Below are 18334 nucleotides of genomic sequence, written 5' to 3'. Positions count from 1 at the left end.
TTGGACACACTCAAAATGTTGTAGATCACTTAAATTTTTTCTATATTGGATCACTTATATTAATATCCGCCTCCTTAGTGTAATGGTCAGCATACTCGGCTACCGTACTGGAGGTCCCGAGTTTGATTCCCAGGGGGGGCCAAATAAACATGAGTGATTTTTTTCACTGTAATATTTATTCAATATGACCCTGGTACTTGAAGCGGGGTTATGATCACCTTTCCTTAATGTGTTAAAAACTGTGTTTATATGATGCAGTGCCTTATGCACCATCGGTTGCGGATGAGGGTTTGAAGATGGATATATATTTAGGTAATTGAAATAAAACAACTAATTGTATTACGTATTTATAAAATAAACATAGTCATATATCCATACCCTAAGGTGCTTATTTAAAACATATGTATACGTTATACACAACATACACACTAAATCATATTTTTCTCAAGTTCACAAACACTCAATCCTCACAAAGTCTTAAAAAAATATTTTCTTCTAATCGATTCGCCTCTTCTTGACTAGAGATCCCAAGAGGTCAGAAATATAAGGGAGGTTACTGGTTTGGTCAGTAGGCCCTGTGCTTCCCGGAGCGAGGGAAAGTGACAAAGGCTGTGGATTTGCAGCGGCTTTGGCCTGTCCTTTCATGTTGCGGTGTTGCGGAAAGCTGGGCATCAGTTTGGGATCGCAAGCTAAAATAAAGCACAACATGAGTTACGATGTATAGAAAGACTTGAAAAATTAATTCACGGTGTTAAAATACAGAAATTGCTTGTTATTCTGGGGGTTAAAAGTCTGGACATTCGTACAAAAACAAAGGTTACATTCACAAACCTTCCTGGTTTACTACATACAGAAGTCATTGTATAACTTCATGGGTTATTAATCAATCAACTTTAAATGAAACTATCAACTTGGATATTTATCATAAAAATTTAAAAAACAACAACGGAGATACATACACCGACATAATTATAAGGAAGAAACATGTGGCGTAAATCATCTCTATTTTCTGAAGCTTTTTATGAATTTTTCGTATCACCTATATCCATTAACCGGATAAAACGAGCATCGATTTTGAAATAGCTTTTAATTCTTTCACAACCAAAATTAACAAGAAATTATGTACGTATAATTGTTATTACATTATTAATATGTAATTTGAAATAATAAAAATCTAAAGGTATACAATAGGTGGGTAGTATTTACAGATGCTCAACAAAATTGGGTACGAAATGCTCAGAAAGTTGAATATTTAATATATTGCTTACGTAGTGGAGGCTCCTTGAAGTAGGAGCTCTGCAAGCATTCTTCCGCAGTGGCTCGCTTGTTTGGATCATACATGAAGAGGAAGTTGAGGAGTCGCAAGCCGGCTGCAGACAGCCAGGGGAATCTCTGCTTCAAGTTATTGTACGGCTGTTGCTTCAACGTGAAGTTCTGCAGAGCCGGCAGGGAGCTAAACTCTGGCCATATCGCGTCTGAAGGAGTACCTGGAAAACAATATTTTAAAAATAGACTTAAAATTCATACTAACTTCAAATGCTCAATGTTTATATAATTTTTGCATTGAAAGTTTACAGATGAAAGAAAGGGTAGAAGAGGGGGATACATGAAATACGTTAAAAATAAATTGAGGGAATCTAACCGCAACGCTAGTTTCATAGTCCAATTTCTACTTTCTTACATAATGATGTCTGTTTTATAATTTCAGATATCAAATATTGAGTATTTGATAAACAATACATAATAGTAAAGTTATTGAGTATTCATAAGGTATTTATTTATTCGATAATTTATATAGCGCCATTTTCGTGTGATATCACTTTTTTTAAATTTATTTATAGCGATTCAATCATTGTACCAAAAAGACAATAATTTTGAATAAAGGGGATTATGAAACTCGTACAAGCAAAATAAAGACAATTTAAGCACTTCTAATTATTTCTTGATATCTCTCATCATGAAGAAGAATATGGAAGTCTGCGCATTTACGGGGCTTACGACCGTTATAGGCTGGTTTAAGTGAAAAATAACTGGTTTGATAATATGAAAAATAACTTCTTTAATTGGAGACAATCCAGATTAGTGAACAAGTTTTTAGACACACTTAAAATGTTGTAACTTCTAATTATTTAATGAGACGTCTCGTGTTAGCCATATGCTCAACCTAGGGAGCAAATATTGAAAAAAGAAGAATAATAAATTATAACAGGACTCACCAAGCAGGTCGACTATAAGCTCGAGTTGCGCAATTTCCGAGCGGCCGGGGAGAAGGGGCTTGTGTGCCAGCAGCTCCCCGAGGATGCAGCCGGCCGCCCACATGTCCAGGGCGGGGGTCTGCTGCGAGGCCTGCAGCAGCAGCTCGGGCGCGCGGTACCACAGGGTCACCACGCGCGGCGTCATGCCGCGCCCCGGCAGTCCCAGCCAGCGTGCCAACCCAAAGTCAGCTGAAGACAAACACGACAAGTGCTCAATTTAGTAGTCATCATCGTGATAAAAAATAACATTTTCATGACCGATTTCAAACCCTGTGTAAATTAATTCTACCTAACATACCAGGTGACAGTTTTGTGAACCCTTACCACTCCTTAACACACTTTGGAGGGGAAAGGTATTTCTACCTGTTCGGTCATTGATACTTAATGACGGGAAGGGTATTTTTACCTTCTGCGCCGGCCTCATTTCAAAGACAGAAAAGAAGGAACTATCCAATGTTTTTTTATTAATATAAACCAATATTTTTGTAAAGGTCTTAACTATATGGGCATAATTATCAAATCCTGTTACCAGCGACTCGCAGGCGTAAAAAATAGCCATCTGAATTTCGTGATTATTATTGATATTTTGCTAGCCAATTGCTTAATCAATTTACAAAATAAATTTAATAAAAGGGTCTTATATAGTTCTGTATAGGAACATTGTAAAGTTTGTTAATTTATTTATTTATATTATTTTTAAAATGGCGACATATTAAAGTGCAGCCAAAGCCAACATGGGAGTTGGCGTAATAGATGCAATGTCGAGTCACACTCGATACAGCAGTGGTATGGGTTAATATATACATATATCTTATGTATATATTAACCAAGAAATTTACATGGCTTAATACCTGTCATAAGTTCAAATCATAACTTAAACTGATCGCCATCAGGTTGTAACGTATAATTCCCCATTCCTTTCAAAAAATCGCCCCTTGAAAACAATCTCTCGAAAGATAAGTACAAAGTTTTGGACATACTCAATCTCTGGAGAGATAAGTACAGTATTTGTGTACAAAGATCTGGACATACTCAAAATACAGATATTTATGTTTGATTTTTTTTATGGTCTTGGAAAGGTGTGTTATTGAAAAAGGGAATGAAGGTATTATTTTAAGGTTGAATCATATACACACATCAGATTCAGAAGCTTACAGACACTAACCATGGGAACAATATCCAACTAAAAAAGCGGACTGTTTCTTTTTCAGCTTTGTACTGATTTGGAAAAATGTTTTTTATTCCCAATCTTCTTTTAACCCTGATCCAAATGGAAGTACATGCACTAGATTGCGTTGATGCAGTGATATCTTGACTATATTATTTTTATGTTTGCACGGGGTTTGAAATTGGCCATGGACAATATTTATAACTTACCGATTTTAACACATCCTTTATCAGTCAACAATAAGTTGGACACTTTAAGATCCCTGTGAACTATATAATTTGCGTGCAAGTACTTCAATCCTTTGAGAACTTGCAGCATCAAGCACTTGACCTGCGACTCGGTGAATGGTGACGCCATGTTATCCAATAAGGAAGCCAAATCTTGCTCACAATATTCCATTGACAAAAATATACTGAAAAAAAAAATGTTTCAAATAAACAGTAAATGTAAAGATGATAGAAAAAGTGGCAGAATATGTTATTTATTGTTTCGCCATTGACTTTGTGGTAAGGCATGATTAAATTATAAATAAAACACTTTTTTTTTGCTACAGACGTATTATATTTTAACGACTAGATTCGGATGCTACAGATGCTACCATCTACGGGTTTGAATGTAAACTGTATTGAAGTAGTGTTTTATTTATAGTTTAATATCAGAATATTTTAATGAAGAAGTCATTTTTATATATAGCTAAAATAGTTTGCAAAAACTTACATAAAAAATATTTTAGATTTCGGCACATGGACATAATGGACGCATTGCAGCTACGATGTGCCTAATGGGTATTCTTTTAAGTTTGTATTTCTTTAGTTTTTGATGTCAAATTATCAAATATATCAAGTGCTCTAAATTCAGTGTGCAAGTTTGTAAACTGATTAGCGTCGCATGATCAAATCTAAAAACTAGTTTAGTTATGACTGGTAAAGAGGTGTTATTTAATTCGATTTTATAATTAGATTCCACACCACAAATTGCAGTATATTTCTTCCATTCAGGGTGTGACACATAATAGACTCTACAGCGCGGGTGAAAACAACTAGATAGGCTAACAACATACAGCATGACCCTACCCCTATGGACAAACACAAAGAAACAGAAATATCTAGCAAATTTAACCATGATTGAAGCATAATTTTAAAAAAATGGATCAATTGATTTTACCTTTCAAGACTCCGTCCAACTAGTACTTCCTTTAGCTGCACAATATTTTCATGTCTGCAAGCTAGTAAAACTTGAATTTCACGTAAACCGCTTAAAGGAAGACCATCCTTTTCAACTTCCATCCTAACTTTCTTCAGCGCTACAATGTTACCGTTAATTTTATCCTTGGCGCGATCTACAAAAAAAACATTCATACAAAAAAAAAATTATTACAGATTATTGCGTCTTGCTAAGTTAAAATATAGCACTTGTATTGTAGAATCCAAGAATTCTAATTTTACCAAAAAAAAAGTTTTAATGTCTCTTACCTTATGATTCATTAATTTAAACATTATTTTGTTTCTTTGATATTAAATGTCTACAAAGCTGTATTTTATCATTTGTTAAGGGGATATTCGCAAAGACAGAACTCATTCACCAGCCAACTGCCGAAGAGGTAATAGTCTTTCCACGCCCCATTATTTAAAGAATGATTGGATTTTTTTTTGTTTTTTTTAGAATATACATAGGAAAAATACTGTTAAAATTTTTTTAACTCCTTACCTTTCAATAACTCTTTTCTTTTCAAAACCATATTATAAAAATTTTTCAATACGAAAATGATCTTTAAAAAAAAAAACAATTACATCAAATGTTACTTGGGTTTAAAGAAAGTTAAGTTGCTATTTAACATTTGTAGGGCCTTAAACATAAGGAACTAATTATATAGTTTACATTCCATTTTTTGTGATTGATGTAATTATTGTGTATTTACTTAGCAAGGGAGATTAATTTTTAAAATAAAATAAATGATGGACTTACAAACGATTCCATATGTACCTTCTCCAATTCGATTCAATTTTTCAAACTCTCCAACAAATCTGCATCTACCAAGCTGAAAGAAAATACAGTGAAATGATTTCATAGGATATGCAGAATCAATAACAAAAAATTGTTTGCACATCGAGCTCTTCCCGGCAGAAATTGTAAGTATTCATTAAACTACTACTACTATGAATGGGTTCCCTGAATAGGTAGGTAATTTGAGGAGAAATATTTTGAGAGCTGTAAGTACTATTGACAACATGTGCGGTTGCAGGCAAAACAGTGTTTTTAATTTGAAGCAAAATACCAATATTTACTTAATTTAAGAGTAGAAAATAAAATTTTATCTTGCTAAAGTAGGTTTTTACCCTCACAATGATCTACCGGGAAGAGAGGATATCAAAATATGATTTTTAAATTATTTATGCACATTTTTTAAAGGAAGAGTGTGAGTTATCGGTGAGTTTCGTAGAAAAAAAAAGAGAGGGGGAAAGTAAGTTTATAAAAATACAGCGCAACACCCAGAACAATTAAAATAAGGCTTTCTTGGATTGATTTTGTAACTGGCGGTATTCGAACCTGAGATGCCAGTTAGAGAGTCAAGCATATACCCAGCTAGAGCAAGACGCCTGTATATAACCATAATAATGTAAATTGAATTTACCAGAACCAAACCTAGATATCTCAAATAATAAGTTCTTATGCCAATGGATATAAAAAATGTATTTTTTTCAAATCAATGCTCGGATTAGGCAGCTACTGTAGAAATGCATACTAATAAACATATTTACTATATCTTTTTCAGGAATTTCGATTGTCTTGCCGGTGCGGAATGATATGAGGACTCCTTTTCTCGCTGCAGTACCTTGTGGATCGCTTTCATCTTTAGCTGGATTAATTTTATCGGTGCCTAAAAAAACAATATGTAAAAAAAATGTACAAGAACATGTGTATAAATTTTTAGCCAAATAAAGTAAGTTTACGTACTTCTTGTTATAATCTCCATCGTTGATCATACAATAGAATTATTCTTGATAATAAACAATAGACGGGTTATCCCGGCATACGAACAAGCGCAAGCGAGGAAATCGAGAGGAATATTTTATTTATTTTGAAGTAAACAGGCATAGACAAAGTCATAGAAAAAACATCCACAGACTGAGTTCGCTATTTCTACCAAACTTGTCGACGTCTAGACGGTCATAAAATCATTTTGGATTTTAGAACACAGCCCAAATAGTGTAAATGTCATAATATGGTATTTTTAGGTTATGTAATTTAATGAATTGATTGTATAAATAATAATAACAATAACATTAAAATCCATTTTTTCATTTAAAATGCGTGTGACTGCATTATTAAAGTCGTTTTGGCGGCGGAAAAAGTAATATGTCCTTTAGTTACATACTTCCGCACCCACTCGAGTGAATGAAAATAAAATATAAATATGTTATGTTATGATTTTGCAGAGATTTTGGAAAGTTTTGTATCATTGAGCCAGGAGAAATCAGTCCACCGAGAAGTATACCAGATAATATAAAAAAGCCATACTATTATGAAACGGGGATTGTACACCCCATTTTACTTGAACCAGAAATCAAATCTCTCGAACAAATCGAGGGGATGAAAAAAAGTTGTAAATTGGCTAGTTTGATATTAAAAAATGTCGGAGAGTTTATAAAAGTATGTATAATCGAACAAACAAAGAATACAAAATTAACGCCAATTTGTAAAGTCAAAAATCTCATTTTTAGATTTTTTTTGCAGCTGTCAGTTTGTCCCATCCAACAATGGTATAGCCCTTTATTTTCAGGAAGGTGTGACGACTGATTCTATTGATGTTTTCGTCCATGAAGAATGCATAAAGAATGGGGCTTATCCTTCACCATTTAATTACAAATCTTTTCCAAAGTCCATCTGCACTTCTGTGAATAATGTTGCTTGCCATGGGGTTCCTGATGATAGACCCTTAACCAGCGGTGATATTATAAATGTTGATATTACAGTAAGCTCTTTGTGTTTATAATTTCATTGTGTTTTACATCCTTCGCTCTTAAGATTACGATCAAATAAAGGTTTAACCAGAAAGCTCATTTTACGAGAGATGTAATTTGAGACCTATTTTCTTATTTAAATATTCAAAATCATTAATTTAATTCACTCATAAAACTCTCGTTTTACTTTTTGAGAGTTTGATCTAAAAAATTAAATATTAACGTCATTTTGTCCAGTTGCACTCAAGTACACATATAAATTTATCCTTTTCAACAGGTTTTTCTCGATAACTATCATGGAGATTGTTCAAAAACATTTTTAGTTGGAGAGGTAGATGAGCAAGCCAAATATTTAGTTGAAATCACCGAGCAATGCTTGAAACAGGTATAAATTTCTTATATTAAAATAATAATAATGTACAATAATTAATTTTCTTTTAACCCTCCCTTCCCGGTGTTGTGTACCTTGTACACATTGCTTCTGCAGGGGTAGGCAGAAAGAATTGAATGCCACACCACTTTATCTTTGCAAACATTCTTCGCCTCTTCCACGTTCATGCATCTCCTCATACATCCTTTTTTTAAACAAATGATAAATATTTGCTATTTTCAATCTTCTCACATACCGCTTGATTAAAATTTCAGGGCATATTGAAATGTGGACCAGGTGTACCATTTAAAGAAATCGGTTACGCAATACACGAACACGCTTCTAAACATGATCTAACTGTTATTCCTGCATTTCTTGGTCACGGAATAGGAGAGTATTTTCACGGGCCACCAGATATATATCATACAAGTAAGTTCCGCTTTTAAACCTGGTATTTCACAGTTAAATAACAATAAATTTAATTTTATTATATTACTTGGAAATAGGTACTTTATATATGAATTATTTTATTGCACTTTGTACATATTTAGGAGATTAAATAAAATTACCTCATATGCTTATAGCATTGACCTTTATTACTAGACCCACAGTTACTTTAAAAATTATAATCAATATCCATTTTTTAGGGAATACTTACCCAGGTGTAATGTTACCGGGTATGACATTCACAATCGAACCAGTATTATCTTTGGGAGGTGAAATGGTTGAATTGCTGGAAGATGGCTGGACAGCTGTTACAGCTGACAATGCAAGAACAGCACAAGCAGAACATACCATTTGTGTGACAGAAAATGGTTGTGAAATTTTAACAGACCTGTAAATATGTTATATGAAATTGTATTTATTAAAAAATTTCTTTGTTAGATATACGCATGTGTTTCATTTATGGAAATTATTTATAGTGACAAAAAATCAAATCAAATTTTATCAAACGCTTTGAAGTACAAATGTACTTGTACTTTTTTATCCTTAATTATTCATTTAAAACAATAAGAACTACACACCAAAATCCGAATATAAATTTCGTGAATGGTTCTTCATAATGTGTAAAATTTAGATACATACATAAATCATAAAGCTGGTATCCAGTGCATTAGTAAACATATAGTCATCTGTGACTTTTCCAATAGGGATATTTTACTTGCAACAAAAATGCGCACTCTGCGGTGTGCCTTGCTGTCGTTCGCAGTGTGTCCACTCTCAATAGAATTCAAATCGTTGAATTCTCAAAACCTTACAAAGTACATAACAGTAGCAATCGGGAATAATGCATATGCAAATCGAGAGGATTGGAAAATAATAGAAGTCAGTGATTTTATTAGATTTATTTGCCATATTAAAATTCTTAAATAAAACAAATGTTACTTGATACATTAAAAGCACAAGCACATTCTTATATCACTCATTGTATATCAGTCAAATATTTAAAAACTCCTGACAAGGCAATAAAGCAAATCTGTATTTTATTATAAATAAAATTTAATATAATTTATTGGTGATATATTAAAATCTTCTTATCTTTACTGATAATGCTGGGATTGTGGATTGTTTTTTTTATTACTATTTTTATAATCAACATTAAAATTCAATATTTGGAATTCTTCTTACGTAATTAATATTTACGTTACTCATAATGTAACAACTAAATATGTAGTTAAGGAACCGTTTTTATAATTTTGATCCTCGGTAATGTCAAGGAATCTCATTCAAATAAAAATCGGGAGTTTATTTTTTTAACTACAGGAACAACAATAATAAGTTGTGGTTTGTATTTTACCACGTGGTACATTGAAATTTGAAGTGTGAAAGCACACATTAATAATACATACATTTGCTATATGTATAAATATACAAATATTTAAATTTTACAAGATTCAAAAACACACACAGACAATTAAAAATCATATCGTCAGTTAGAATACATTTCTGCCTATTTACAAAATTATTATTTTCCAGAAAACGTCTTATTTATAAAAAATGATTAGGAGATCGCATTGATAAAAGTAGGTTTTTTTGTTGTCTTAATTGTTCCATCTTCCTAGAGTGGCTGTGATCAAACATTTGGCCACGTGGCACGTATTTCACGCCATCTGCCACCGTTAGCCTTTTTAACTGCTCTGTTCAGCGAATTAGGAAGCGGCCACGTAATCTGGAACCTGCAACTCTGTGCTGTCATTCCATAGATTCTTCTCAGTGCCACATGTCCATGGTACCAGAGAATTCTACAGTTTACAACAGACAACAATCTTTCCATATTCCTGAGTTCCTCTATGATGGAGGCGTTTGTGCGATGTTCAGTCCATAATGCACCCGGTATCCTTCTAAAGCACCGCAAATCTAATGTGTCTTATCTGCTATTCTCTCCTTAATGGTTCATGTTTCCACGCCATACAAAAATATGGGGAACATTAGTGCTCTCACTTAGAGGGCCCTGGTATTTTTCGTTATATTTCCGTCCTTTACATTTTCAATAGTTTGTAATGCTATTACGTTTTTATAGTTATTACGAAGATAAAAATGGCCAAATAAAATACAATGTTTAATTTTTATTCAACGCTACCTAGATTGATTGTACATGTGCTATTTTTTTAATTACATTTTATTTGAATTATAAGTTCAATTGGTCCTGCGTGTGTTGTATGATGCCTAGACATCAATAAGAGGCTTACCTCTTATGTCCCTGAGGACACACCGCAATGAAAATATAAACTTAAATACATATTGTACGAGATTTTTTTGTTGAACTACATTTTATTTAAATAATGAAATACCAGATACATGTGTTGTATGATGCCTAGACATCAATAAGAGGCTTACCTCTTATGTCCCTGAGGACACACCGCAGTGAAAATATAAACTTAAATATTCTACGAGATTTTTTTGTTGAACTACATTTTATTTAAATAATGAAATACCAGATACATAGCTTCCACTCAAATAATTTTACCAGCAGCTGTGTTTTGTCATTACCAACATTATCCTACTGATTTGATGTCAGTAATGACAAAACCCGGCCGCTAGTCAAATTAATTAAAAGGAAAAAGCAAATTTTATTTTTATAAAATATGATTTTTACCCAAAATGTAGATTGGCAGTAATGTACACTGACCTATGATATGTAAAAGTTTACATATCATTTTGCTGACAAATCTTATAATTTATTTACAAGTACAAGATTTAACATGTTATTATCGTCACATCCACAGCAAACACGCTCATCGGAATAAGTTATGGAATTTAAATTTTACTTTTGAATGCAATCATGTATAAAAACTAAATGGAAGACCAAGAGCTTTAGCAAGCTTGACATTTTTTCTACTTATTAATTATTATTGTAAACTGTTATTTGCTACTTCTTTTTTTATTTTTTTTATTACGAGATGTATTTTTCGCTTTTTGAAAATATTCTGATAAGCAATTTTGCAATAGATGTCATGATATACAAAATATAACAAATAAAAATTTAATTTAAAAACAATCCATTGTATTAACATTGATCTTAAGGTACTTTTTTATACATAATTTCTTAAAATATTAAGAAAGGTGCATTGAAATTACATCCATATAATATATTTTATATCCCACGTGAGCAAAACCAACAATTAATTTTGGGCCGCGAAACGTGACGGTCAAAACTTACTCCAACCATTTTATCTTGACAATATATTCAAATAATTTGCCCCAACCCTGCTAATTAATTATTTTCAAATGTTGATTATAAAAATATTTTTTTTAATTTATAGTATTTGGTGCCAACGTCTAACGATAATATGATATATTTTAAAATACAAATGGTGGTGACGTAACCAACTCGCATGGTATGTTTATAAAAACCTCTGTTTATTCATGTTATAGACGTCATGAAACATTCGGCTAACTTCAGCCACTTCTCTGATTGGAATACATATCTGAGATTTTACAGACCGAATATGATAAACGATTCGCATATCATAAAAGAGAATAGGAAATATTCTGGTTTACACCGAAGTAACCATTTAATTTAGTTACGCCACATACAAACAGTCATAAGTCATCTCGTGCAAGAGTTTTATGGACTAGAATATTACCTTACCTATAATAATGTTTTATCGAGCTATCACTCGACAAATAAATTCTTGTGGTTACTTAATACGAGAGTTTATAAAATATTTAATGGATTTTTTTCCAAAAACACATTACGCAGTAAACATTTATTAAAACACTTATGAAAACTCTTTAATAACAACAAGATAGAATCATTAGGAAGAGAATAATAAATTATTAACCGTAAGTATATATTTTAAGGAAGGTACAAGAATTAAGATAATGGAGAAGAATTAGAGTAAATATATAATCTTCAATAGAAGATTCTAATATGTATAATATTATAAAAATTTAATAAAATCCAGTAAACTGGAGAAGTTAACTAAGTGAATATAAAGTCATAGGAAACCCGTGTATTGTAGGTAGTGCTCCCCGAATCGACACATTGTCACACTTTTAGTAGGCCGTGCAAATTAATTTACATTTCAATTTGAAATAAAAATTTCCAGTATGCAATAGCAAGAGAAGAAAAGTAAGAATAGAAAGTAAAGCATAACCTATCTAAGTAGACCCAATACTACTTATTCATCTTGAAAAACTGTTGCACAAATTGTGTGAGACTGAAAACTTGGCCAGGTCCAACTGCAGGGTCCATGTTTGTGTATTCATCTAAGTTGTGACTGCTCACTATTAAACAAATTCAAATCAGTATTTTTATTTGAAAAAATATTACACACTAACTTCTGATGTACTTATTTCCAAAAGGGTCAGAAGGAAGACAGAGAAGAATATTAGCAATTTGTGGCAGAGAAAAAAAGTTTTATTAAAAACATGATTATTAAGATTTTTATTGATATCTTAATACATACTTTATTTACCATCACCTTCTTTAAAGACTTACCTTAATAACCAACCTAATTTATACTTTTATAAATTGATTCGGCAGTCACTTTGTGGTAAGATCTATCATTTTTAATTAATGTTTTACTTAGTAAATACAACTATTTCTTAAAATCTACTGTGACACATGTTTCGATGCATTCCGCATCATACAGTGTTTGAAAATGTTAATTAAAGTAAAACATTCATTAAAAACTAATTTAAACTAATAGAATAAATGCATATTTTGATAAAAACATTCATTATTTCTGTACCAATCATTAGTTGGCTTTTTGCTGCCAAGATATGTTAATTTCTGCAAATAAAGCAGAGAATGAATGGTGTATATTCCGGACCACAGCACTGCGTATATGTAAAATGAGTCTCGATCAAGATATATTCGAAATCTTACCCAAAGTGCTAATGGCCGGGTATGGTGGAGGAGGTTTAATCCAAGATCCGTCAGGCCTCTTCATGTGACGACGATCAGAAGCAAAGTTTTGGAAAAATTCTACTGCAGGAACCACTCGGAAGTATCTGTTACAATTACAAAGTTAAATTTATAATGAACAATCTTTAATCTAAATAACGTACGCATTTTAAAACAGAAAGAATAATGAATTACCTATAATAGTCAGAGTTCACTACGTGGTCAGTCCGGAAAGTTTCAGTAACATATTTGTGGAAAAATGTAGGAAAAGGCAGCTCTGAGTCTAAATCGTACACAAGGCATGTTTTTTTATCCCAGCAATACATGAATATTACATGGTAATCCTGAAATGGTAAACAAAAGAAATTTTTAAAACAGACTTAAAAAAAATAACAATTAACTCATTTCGGACGGGTGTTTTTTACGCCTAGCTACAGGATTTGATAAATACGTATGTATATATAGTTAAGACTTTAACAAAGAGATTGGTACATACTATTCATATAAAAATATAAAATATTTTAGGAGTTTGAAATGAGGCGCAGAAGGTAAAAATACCCTTCTCGTCCTCAAGCATCAATTGACCGAACGGGTAGAAATACCTTACGTAAAATATTTTGCAGAAGTATACAGAACAAAATGCATACATAATCCAGTATTTTTGTGTTTGCAAATATTTGTACACAAATACGGGATTTAGTCTTCAAGTATAATTATCAAGGTATTACATAGATATATCAACAGAGACAAAGGGAATAAGAAAATCTAGGAATTCAAATCAAATCAAAATAAAATATGGATGCTCAATAATAGCATAATGGTAAAGGTTACACAGTGACAGGCTGAAAGCCCTGTAAATGTCTAAACTTTCATATTCCTTGGCAAGCAAACTTCTTCATCTCGAAATGTCTATAAATTTTGATACATAACGCAATATGTTAATGTAAAATAAATATTTTAAACGTAAGACCAATCACCTTGCCTTCATATAATTAACTATCAACTTCACATTGCATCAATTTGATGCAGTGCCCTATCTATGCATTGGGCGTGGGTAAGGGTTAGAAAAAAAATGTTTTTTCGACTATGTACTATTATTTACTAATTTGTCTAGTGCCTGTCTAACAAGGGGGGTGTTTAACATTATATGCATATAAATTACATTACTAAAAGAATATAAAACTAAACATGACAAAATCTCTTTCCTAAACACTAAACTGTTATAATATATTCAGCCTTGTTTTCATATTGCAAATGATGGACTTAAAACCATAGGGGTTTAAATGATATTTTGGTTTTTCCAAAAAACATTTTTGTATTGTATTAAAAAATATTTGTGACAATTATCAGTAGGCAGCATGCGTGTCATTAACTTTCAGGCTGAAATGTCAGGTTTATAGTTAAAATTCAAACTTTTACTATCGCATACTTATACAATTCCTTTTTTTCTATTTGTCACATAATACCCCTGTGGTTTTGAGCCAGTGAAAATATCTCGGCTTAACAAATTATAAAAAGTACATATGAGCAAAATGAAAATTTATGTAGGTTAATTGTCTAGATAAATTTTAATGAGTAAGTTGCATGTAACATGCAAGGGCTGGTCACATAAACTGTGTAGGTGTGGTACACAGGACTATATGATTTTTTTTTAAATCTGCGCTAACCTTCTCTAACAATGTGGTAATTTTATATGAATTATTTATTAACCAATATGCAGACAGATTATCAATACTATTTGTTGAATTAATTGTTTTATATTTAACAAATCTATAGTTTTAAAAATAAAAAAATATAAAAAATAAAAAAAATTCGTCCGCCTCCGTAGTGTAATGGTCAGCACGCTCGGCTACCGTTCTGGAGGTCCCGGGTTCGATTCCCAAGGGGGGTAAAATAAATATAAGTGATTTTTTCTGTCATATTTATTCAATATACCCTGGACTGGTACCTGAAGCGAAGGGCTGATCACCTTTCCTTCATGTGTAAACGATCAAGATAACACTGCGTTTATATGACGCAGTGCCCTATGCACCATTGGGGTGCGGATAAGGGTTTTATTATTATAGTTTTAAGCCTCAACTAAGGTTCTGAATGTAATATCATTAAAAAAAATATCTAGTAAATATTTTTAAGGTACTGTTACAAAGATCTAAAAATGGACAACTTTTGGACTATTTATTCATTCATTAAAACCCTCATCCGCACCCCAATATACACGCACTACAATATCTTGATCGTTAACACATGTAGGAAAGGTGATCAGCCCTCCGCTTCAGAGTCCAGTCCAGGGTAATATTGAATAAATATTAGAGTGAAAAATCTAAATTTGGACTAGTTATTAAAAATGATGGTACAGATTTTTAACATGAATAATAAAACTAGGCAATATATTGAAGTTATCTTTATAATGGTTTTATATGCAATAATCGTATGGGTTATTAATATCTAGGTTGCAGAAATAAATAAAAGTAATAACTTTTTTACAACTGTAAACAATTAAGGTTATATTTTGTTATTCTGGAATAAATTTAACAATAAAAAAGCCCGGTTTTCATTACCAAAACTTTTGCTTGCATTTATAATATCACTCACTCCTTTCAACAACGTCATATATAAAAAATTTACAATTTTCAGTTATCCATGTTTTCGGAATGCCCAGAAAATGTACTATATCCCAGCAAAAGCTGTTATTTTTAACTTAATATTTATATGCTACAGGGCAGAAAGTGTTGTTTTTGCATTTTGAAGAAAAGGTGTTGTTTAATTATTTGTTTGAATATTCTTAATATTTTTCAAATGGAGAAAGAACATTCAGGATTTGCCTAAAAAGATCTGTTGCACAGTAAAAAGTTCAATAAGTGGCTTGATATTTATTTTTAATACGTTAATAGTTATAAACGGACCCAACTGGAATACCGTCAATGATCGCGCAAATAAGGACATGAAGATCCTAAAGTACTGGTTTGACAATAATCTATTATCTCTAAATACAGATAAAACATTCTTTATCCCTTTTTGTATACATAAACTCAAAATACAAATATAAAAATTACAATTCACAATAGTGACTGCAGGGATTCATATTGTAAAAACTTATGTTCTGTTTTACGTCCAAAACAAGAAATAAAATACCTAGGTGTAATAATGTAACACTTGAAATACCAGTCACATTAGTGAACTAGTAAAACGAATAAGAAAATGCATATTGCATGCATGATACAATAAAAATTCATTTTATTGTATCTTTAAACTTTAAAAATAATCTCCTGAAAAATCAAGTTTTTTGATATACTTATGACGTTGTTGAAAGGAGTGAGTGATATATTAACTACTTTTTTAAAGTTATGATAAGCATGTCTTAGAATAAATTGTAATAATAATATATTTTTTTAACAACATTATCTTTATTAGACACAAAATAAGAAACAGATACATTTTGTCACTGTATGTACCTGAGTTCAATCATCGTGTAGATTATGGATTTTCGAGAGGCGATAAAGATAAAAAATGTTTTAAAAAAACCTTTATATTTATATAAGTGTAATAACATTATTGATTGTTATTACACTTATACATTAACACTTAAACAACAACAAAAAATTGGAATATCCCAGTAACATGGTCACGAATAGTTAAGGGTCTTTTCTATTTACCATTAATATCCGGAATAGCATGAATATTATACATAATACGGTCGAGACGCAGTGCAAAAAAACCTCTGAAAGTATACAAAATTTGCAAACACCTTTTTCGATTAAGGTTTAAATTAATACGATATATTCCAAATTAAATAGTATCAATTAAATTCATACCCAAAACACTAGGCGGTCTTCTTCCCTGCCAGCTCGCTGTCGCCACAAAGGAACAGTTTTGCATGGGTTAGAAATGAAAACAACAAAACATCGTTCCAATTCCTCGGGAACTCGTCCATTTACATCTTGACACAATTTCCATACATTTTCCTCACTGTAAATAAATAAAACAGTATACTCAACATATGACGGTTTGCCGCAAGATATACAAATATAAATTTAAAATATTTGCACATACCAGTAACATGATACGTAAGAACAATCGGTTTGTTTAGGAAATAAAGGTTTCATAACTCTATCAGATTTCTGTATATTTTCGTTGGAAGGTCTCGTTTGCGTATTTAGAGACATGTTGACATTACTCTTTGTTTCCCCTCAAAATCGATTTATGCAAAGATACACGATTTTGCCCGATTTGTGTGATTTGTGTTTTCTATTTTACGGCTCACGCTGCCGTACTCGCCTCGCCGCAAGCAATAGCCGCATTTTGTAGTCCGTACAATGTAGTACGTACGTTGTACTACACTGGCTATGTACGTTAACTTCTTCTTCTTCAAACCCTCATCTATACCCGATGGTGCATAGGACACTGCATTATATAAACGCAGTGTTATCTTGATCGTTAACACATCAAGGAAAGGTGATCAGCCCTCCGCTTCAGGTACCAATCCAGGGTAACATTACGTAAACTACATTTTGTTTTATCAGATATGTGCTGATTTTTTTATTAAATATTTATTTATTTACTATCATCATACACGTAGTTATAAATTATAGATTACGGTAATGTGCCCTCACTGAATTTTTCCGCCCCGAGGGCACATTTTACAAGTTTATATATTTATAAGTATTAGATAAAGTAGGTATTTATATAATAAGATACTTAATATATGAAGTAGTTTATTAAGTTTTAAACTCGTTAAATTTCAATTAAAATAGTAATACGGACTCGCGCAAAATTCTAATGAAAATAAATAAGTCTTTATTGGTCTTTCCGTACGTACATTAACATACATTAACGTACATTGGTTATCATGCTTATCCATAGTAATCAAAGGGCCCTTGCCGCACAACGAAAATTATAGATCTTTAATAATATTTTGAAAAAATAATCTGGATTAAAAAGTGCTACAGAATAGAGGCTCGCGCAGTATATAAATTTTATAGCCAATATTACACCCGAATAATCGGCTGAATTATCTCCCAAAAAAAATTTTTATATTTTTTATATTTTATAAAAATATTTTGATTGCAATATATTGTAATTATAAAAATACATACGTGCCTTGGTATATATTCACAGGCGCGTTTATATTTTACTGACAAATAATTTTTAAAAATTGTTAAAGAAAACGGTATGAAACATTTGACACATATCGGCTGTCCAAACTCAAAACACAGTAAGGGACATTTT

At 31.8% G+C, this 18334-nt stretch overlaps 3 protein-coding genes across 3 annotated transcripts; 1 reads left to right on the top strand and 2 right to left on the bottom strand.

Annotated features, from left to right (window-relative positions):
- Positions 1–334: 334 nt before the first annotated feature.
- Cdc2rk (cyclin-dependent kinase 10) lies at positions 335–6490 on the bottom strand. The gene is made up of 8 exons (XM_088277611.1): positions 6379–6490; positions 6183–6301; positions 5389–5461; positions 4588–4762; positions 3633–3835; positions 2217–2444; positions 1269–1487; positions 335–689 (listed from the first exon to the last, which is right to left on the bottom strand). The coding sequence occupies exons 1-8, from the start codon at positions 6395–6397 to the stop codon at positions 496–498; spliced, it is 1230 nt and encodes a 409-aa protein (XP_088133737.1). The 5' UTR covers positions 6398–6490; the 3' UTR covers positions 335–495.
- Positions 6491–6583: 93 nt separating this feature from the next.
- On the top strand, positions 6584–9303 carry LOC148313972 (methionine aminopeptidase 1D, mitochondrial). Its single transcript, XM_088277622.1, has 6 exons — positions 6584–6775; positions 6861–7074; positions 7205–7396; positions 7663–7770; positions 8031–8184; positions 8403–9303. The coding sequence occupies exons 1-6, from the start codon at positions 6732–6734 to the stop codon at positions 8594–8596; spliced, it is 906 nt and encodes a 301-aa protein (XP_088133748.1). The 5' UTR covers positions 6584–6731; the 3' UTR covers positions 8597–9303.
- Positions 9304–10651: 1348 nt separating this feature from the next.
- Positions 10652–17401, bottom strand: tun (N-terminal glutamine amidase tungus). Its single transcript, XM_088277634.1, has 5 exons — positions 17159–17401; positions 16921–17074; positions 13304–13452; positions 13091–13215; positions 10652–12486 (listed from the first exon to the last, which is right to left on the bottom strand). Exons 1-5 carry the CDS (start codon positions 17269–17271, stop codon positions 12377–12379), a joined length of 651 nt encoding a protein of 216 aa, XP_088133760.1. The 5' UTR covers positions 17272–17401; the 3' UTR covers positions 10652–12376.
- Positions 17402–18334: the final 933 nt, after the last annotated feature.

The sequence above is a fragment of the Brachycentrus maculatus genome, unplaced genomic scaffold (assembly GCF_059751285.1).
Source record: "Brachycentrus maculatus isolate JH-2025_06_01 unplaced genomic scaffold, ASM5975128v1 h1tg000004l, whole genome shotgun sequence".
In the NCBI taxonomy this organism is placed as follows: Eukaryota; Metazoa; Arthropoda; class Insecta; order Trichoptera; family Brachycentridae; genus Brachycentrus; species Brachycentrus maculatus.
This window is presented reverse-complemented; position numbering and strand designations above follow the sequence as displayed.

What these genes read in the sequence shown, in the direction of transcription:
- LOC148313972 (XM_088277622.1), top strand. Translation starts at nt 6,732, where the DNA reads ATGCGTGTGACTGCATTATTAAAGTCGTTTTGGCGGCGGAAAAA. An exon ending in ATGTCGGAGAGTTTATAAAA is followed by an intron (nt 7,075 to 7,204) that starts GTATGTATAATC and finishes CTTTATTTTCAG; the next exon opens with GAAGGTGTGACGACTGATTC. An exon ending in TTATAAATGTTGATATTACA is followed by an intron (nt 7,397 to 7,662) that starts GTAAGCTCTTTG and finishes CCTTTTCAACAG; the next exon opens with GTTTTTCTCGATAACTATCA.
- tun (XM_088277634.1), bottom strand. Translation starts at nt 17,271, where the DNA reads ATGTCTCTAAATACGCAAACGAGACCTTCCAACGAAAATATACAGAAA. An exon ending in AAGACCGCCTAGTGTTTTGG is followed by an intron (nt 13,453 to 16,920) that starts GTATGAATTTAA and finishes TTACCATTTCAG; the next exon opens with GATTACCATGTAATATTCAT. An exon ending in GTGAACTCTGACTATTATAG is followed by an intron (nt 13,216 to 13,303) that starts GTAATTCATTAT and finishes TAATTGTAACAG; the next exon opens with ATACTTCCGAGTGGTTCCTG.
- Cdc2rk (XM_088277611.1), bottom strand. An exon ending in GTTGGACGGAGTCTTGAAAG is followed by an intron (nt 3,836 to 4,587) that starts GTAAAATCAATT and finishes TTTTTTTTTCAG; the next exon opens with TATATTTTTGTCAATGGAAT. An exon ending in GCTTATAGTCGACCTGCTTG is followed by an intron (nt 1,488 to 2,216) that starts GTGAGTCCTGTT and finishes ATTGTTTTCCAG; the next exon opens with GTACTCCTTCAGACGCGATA.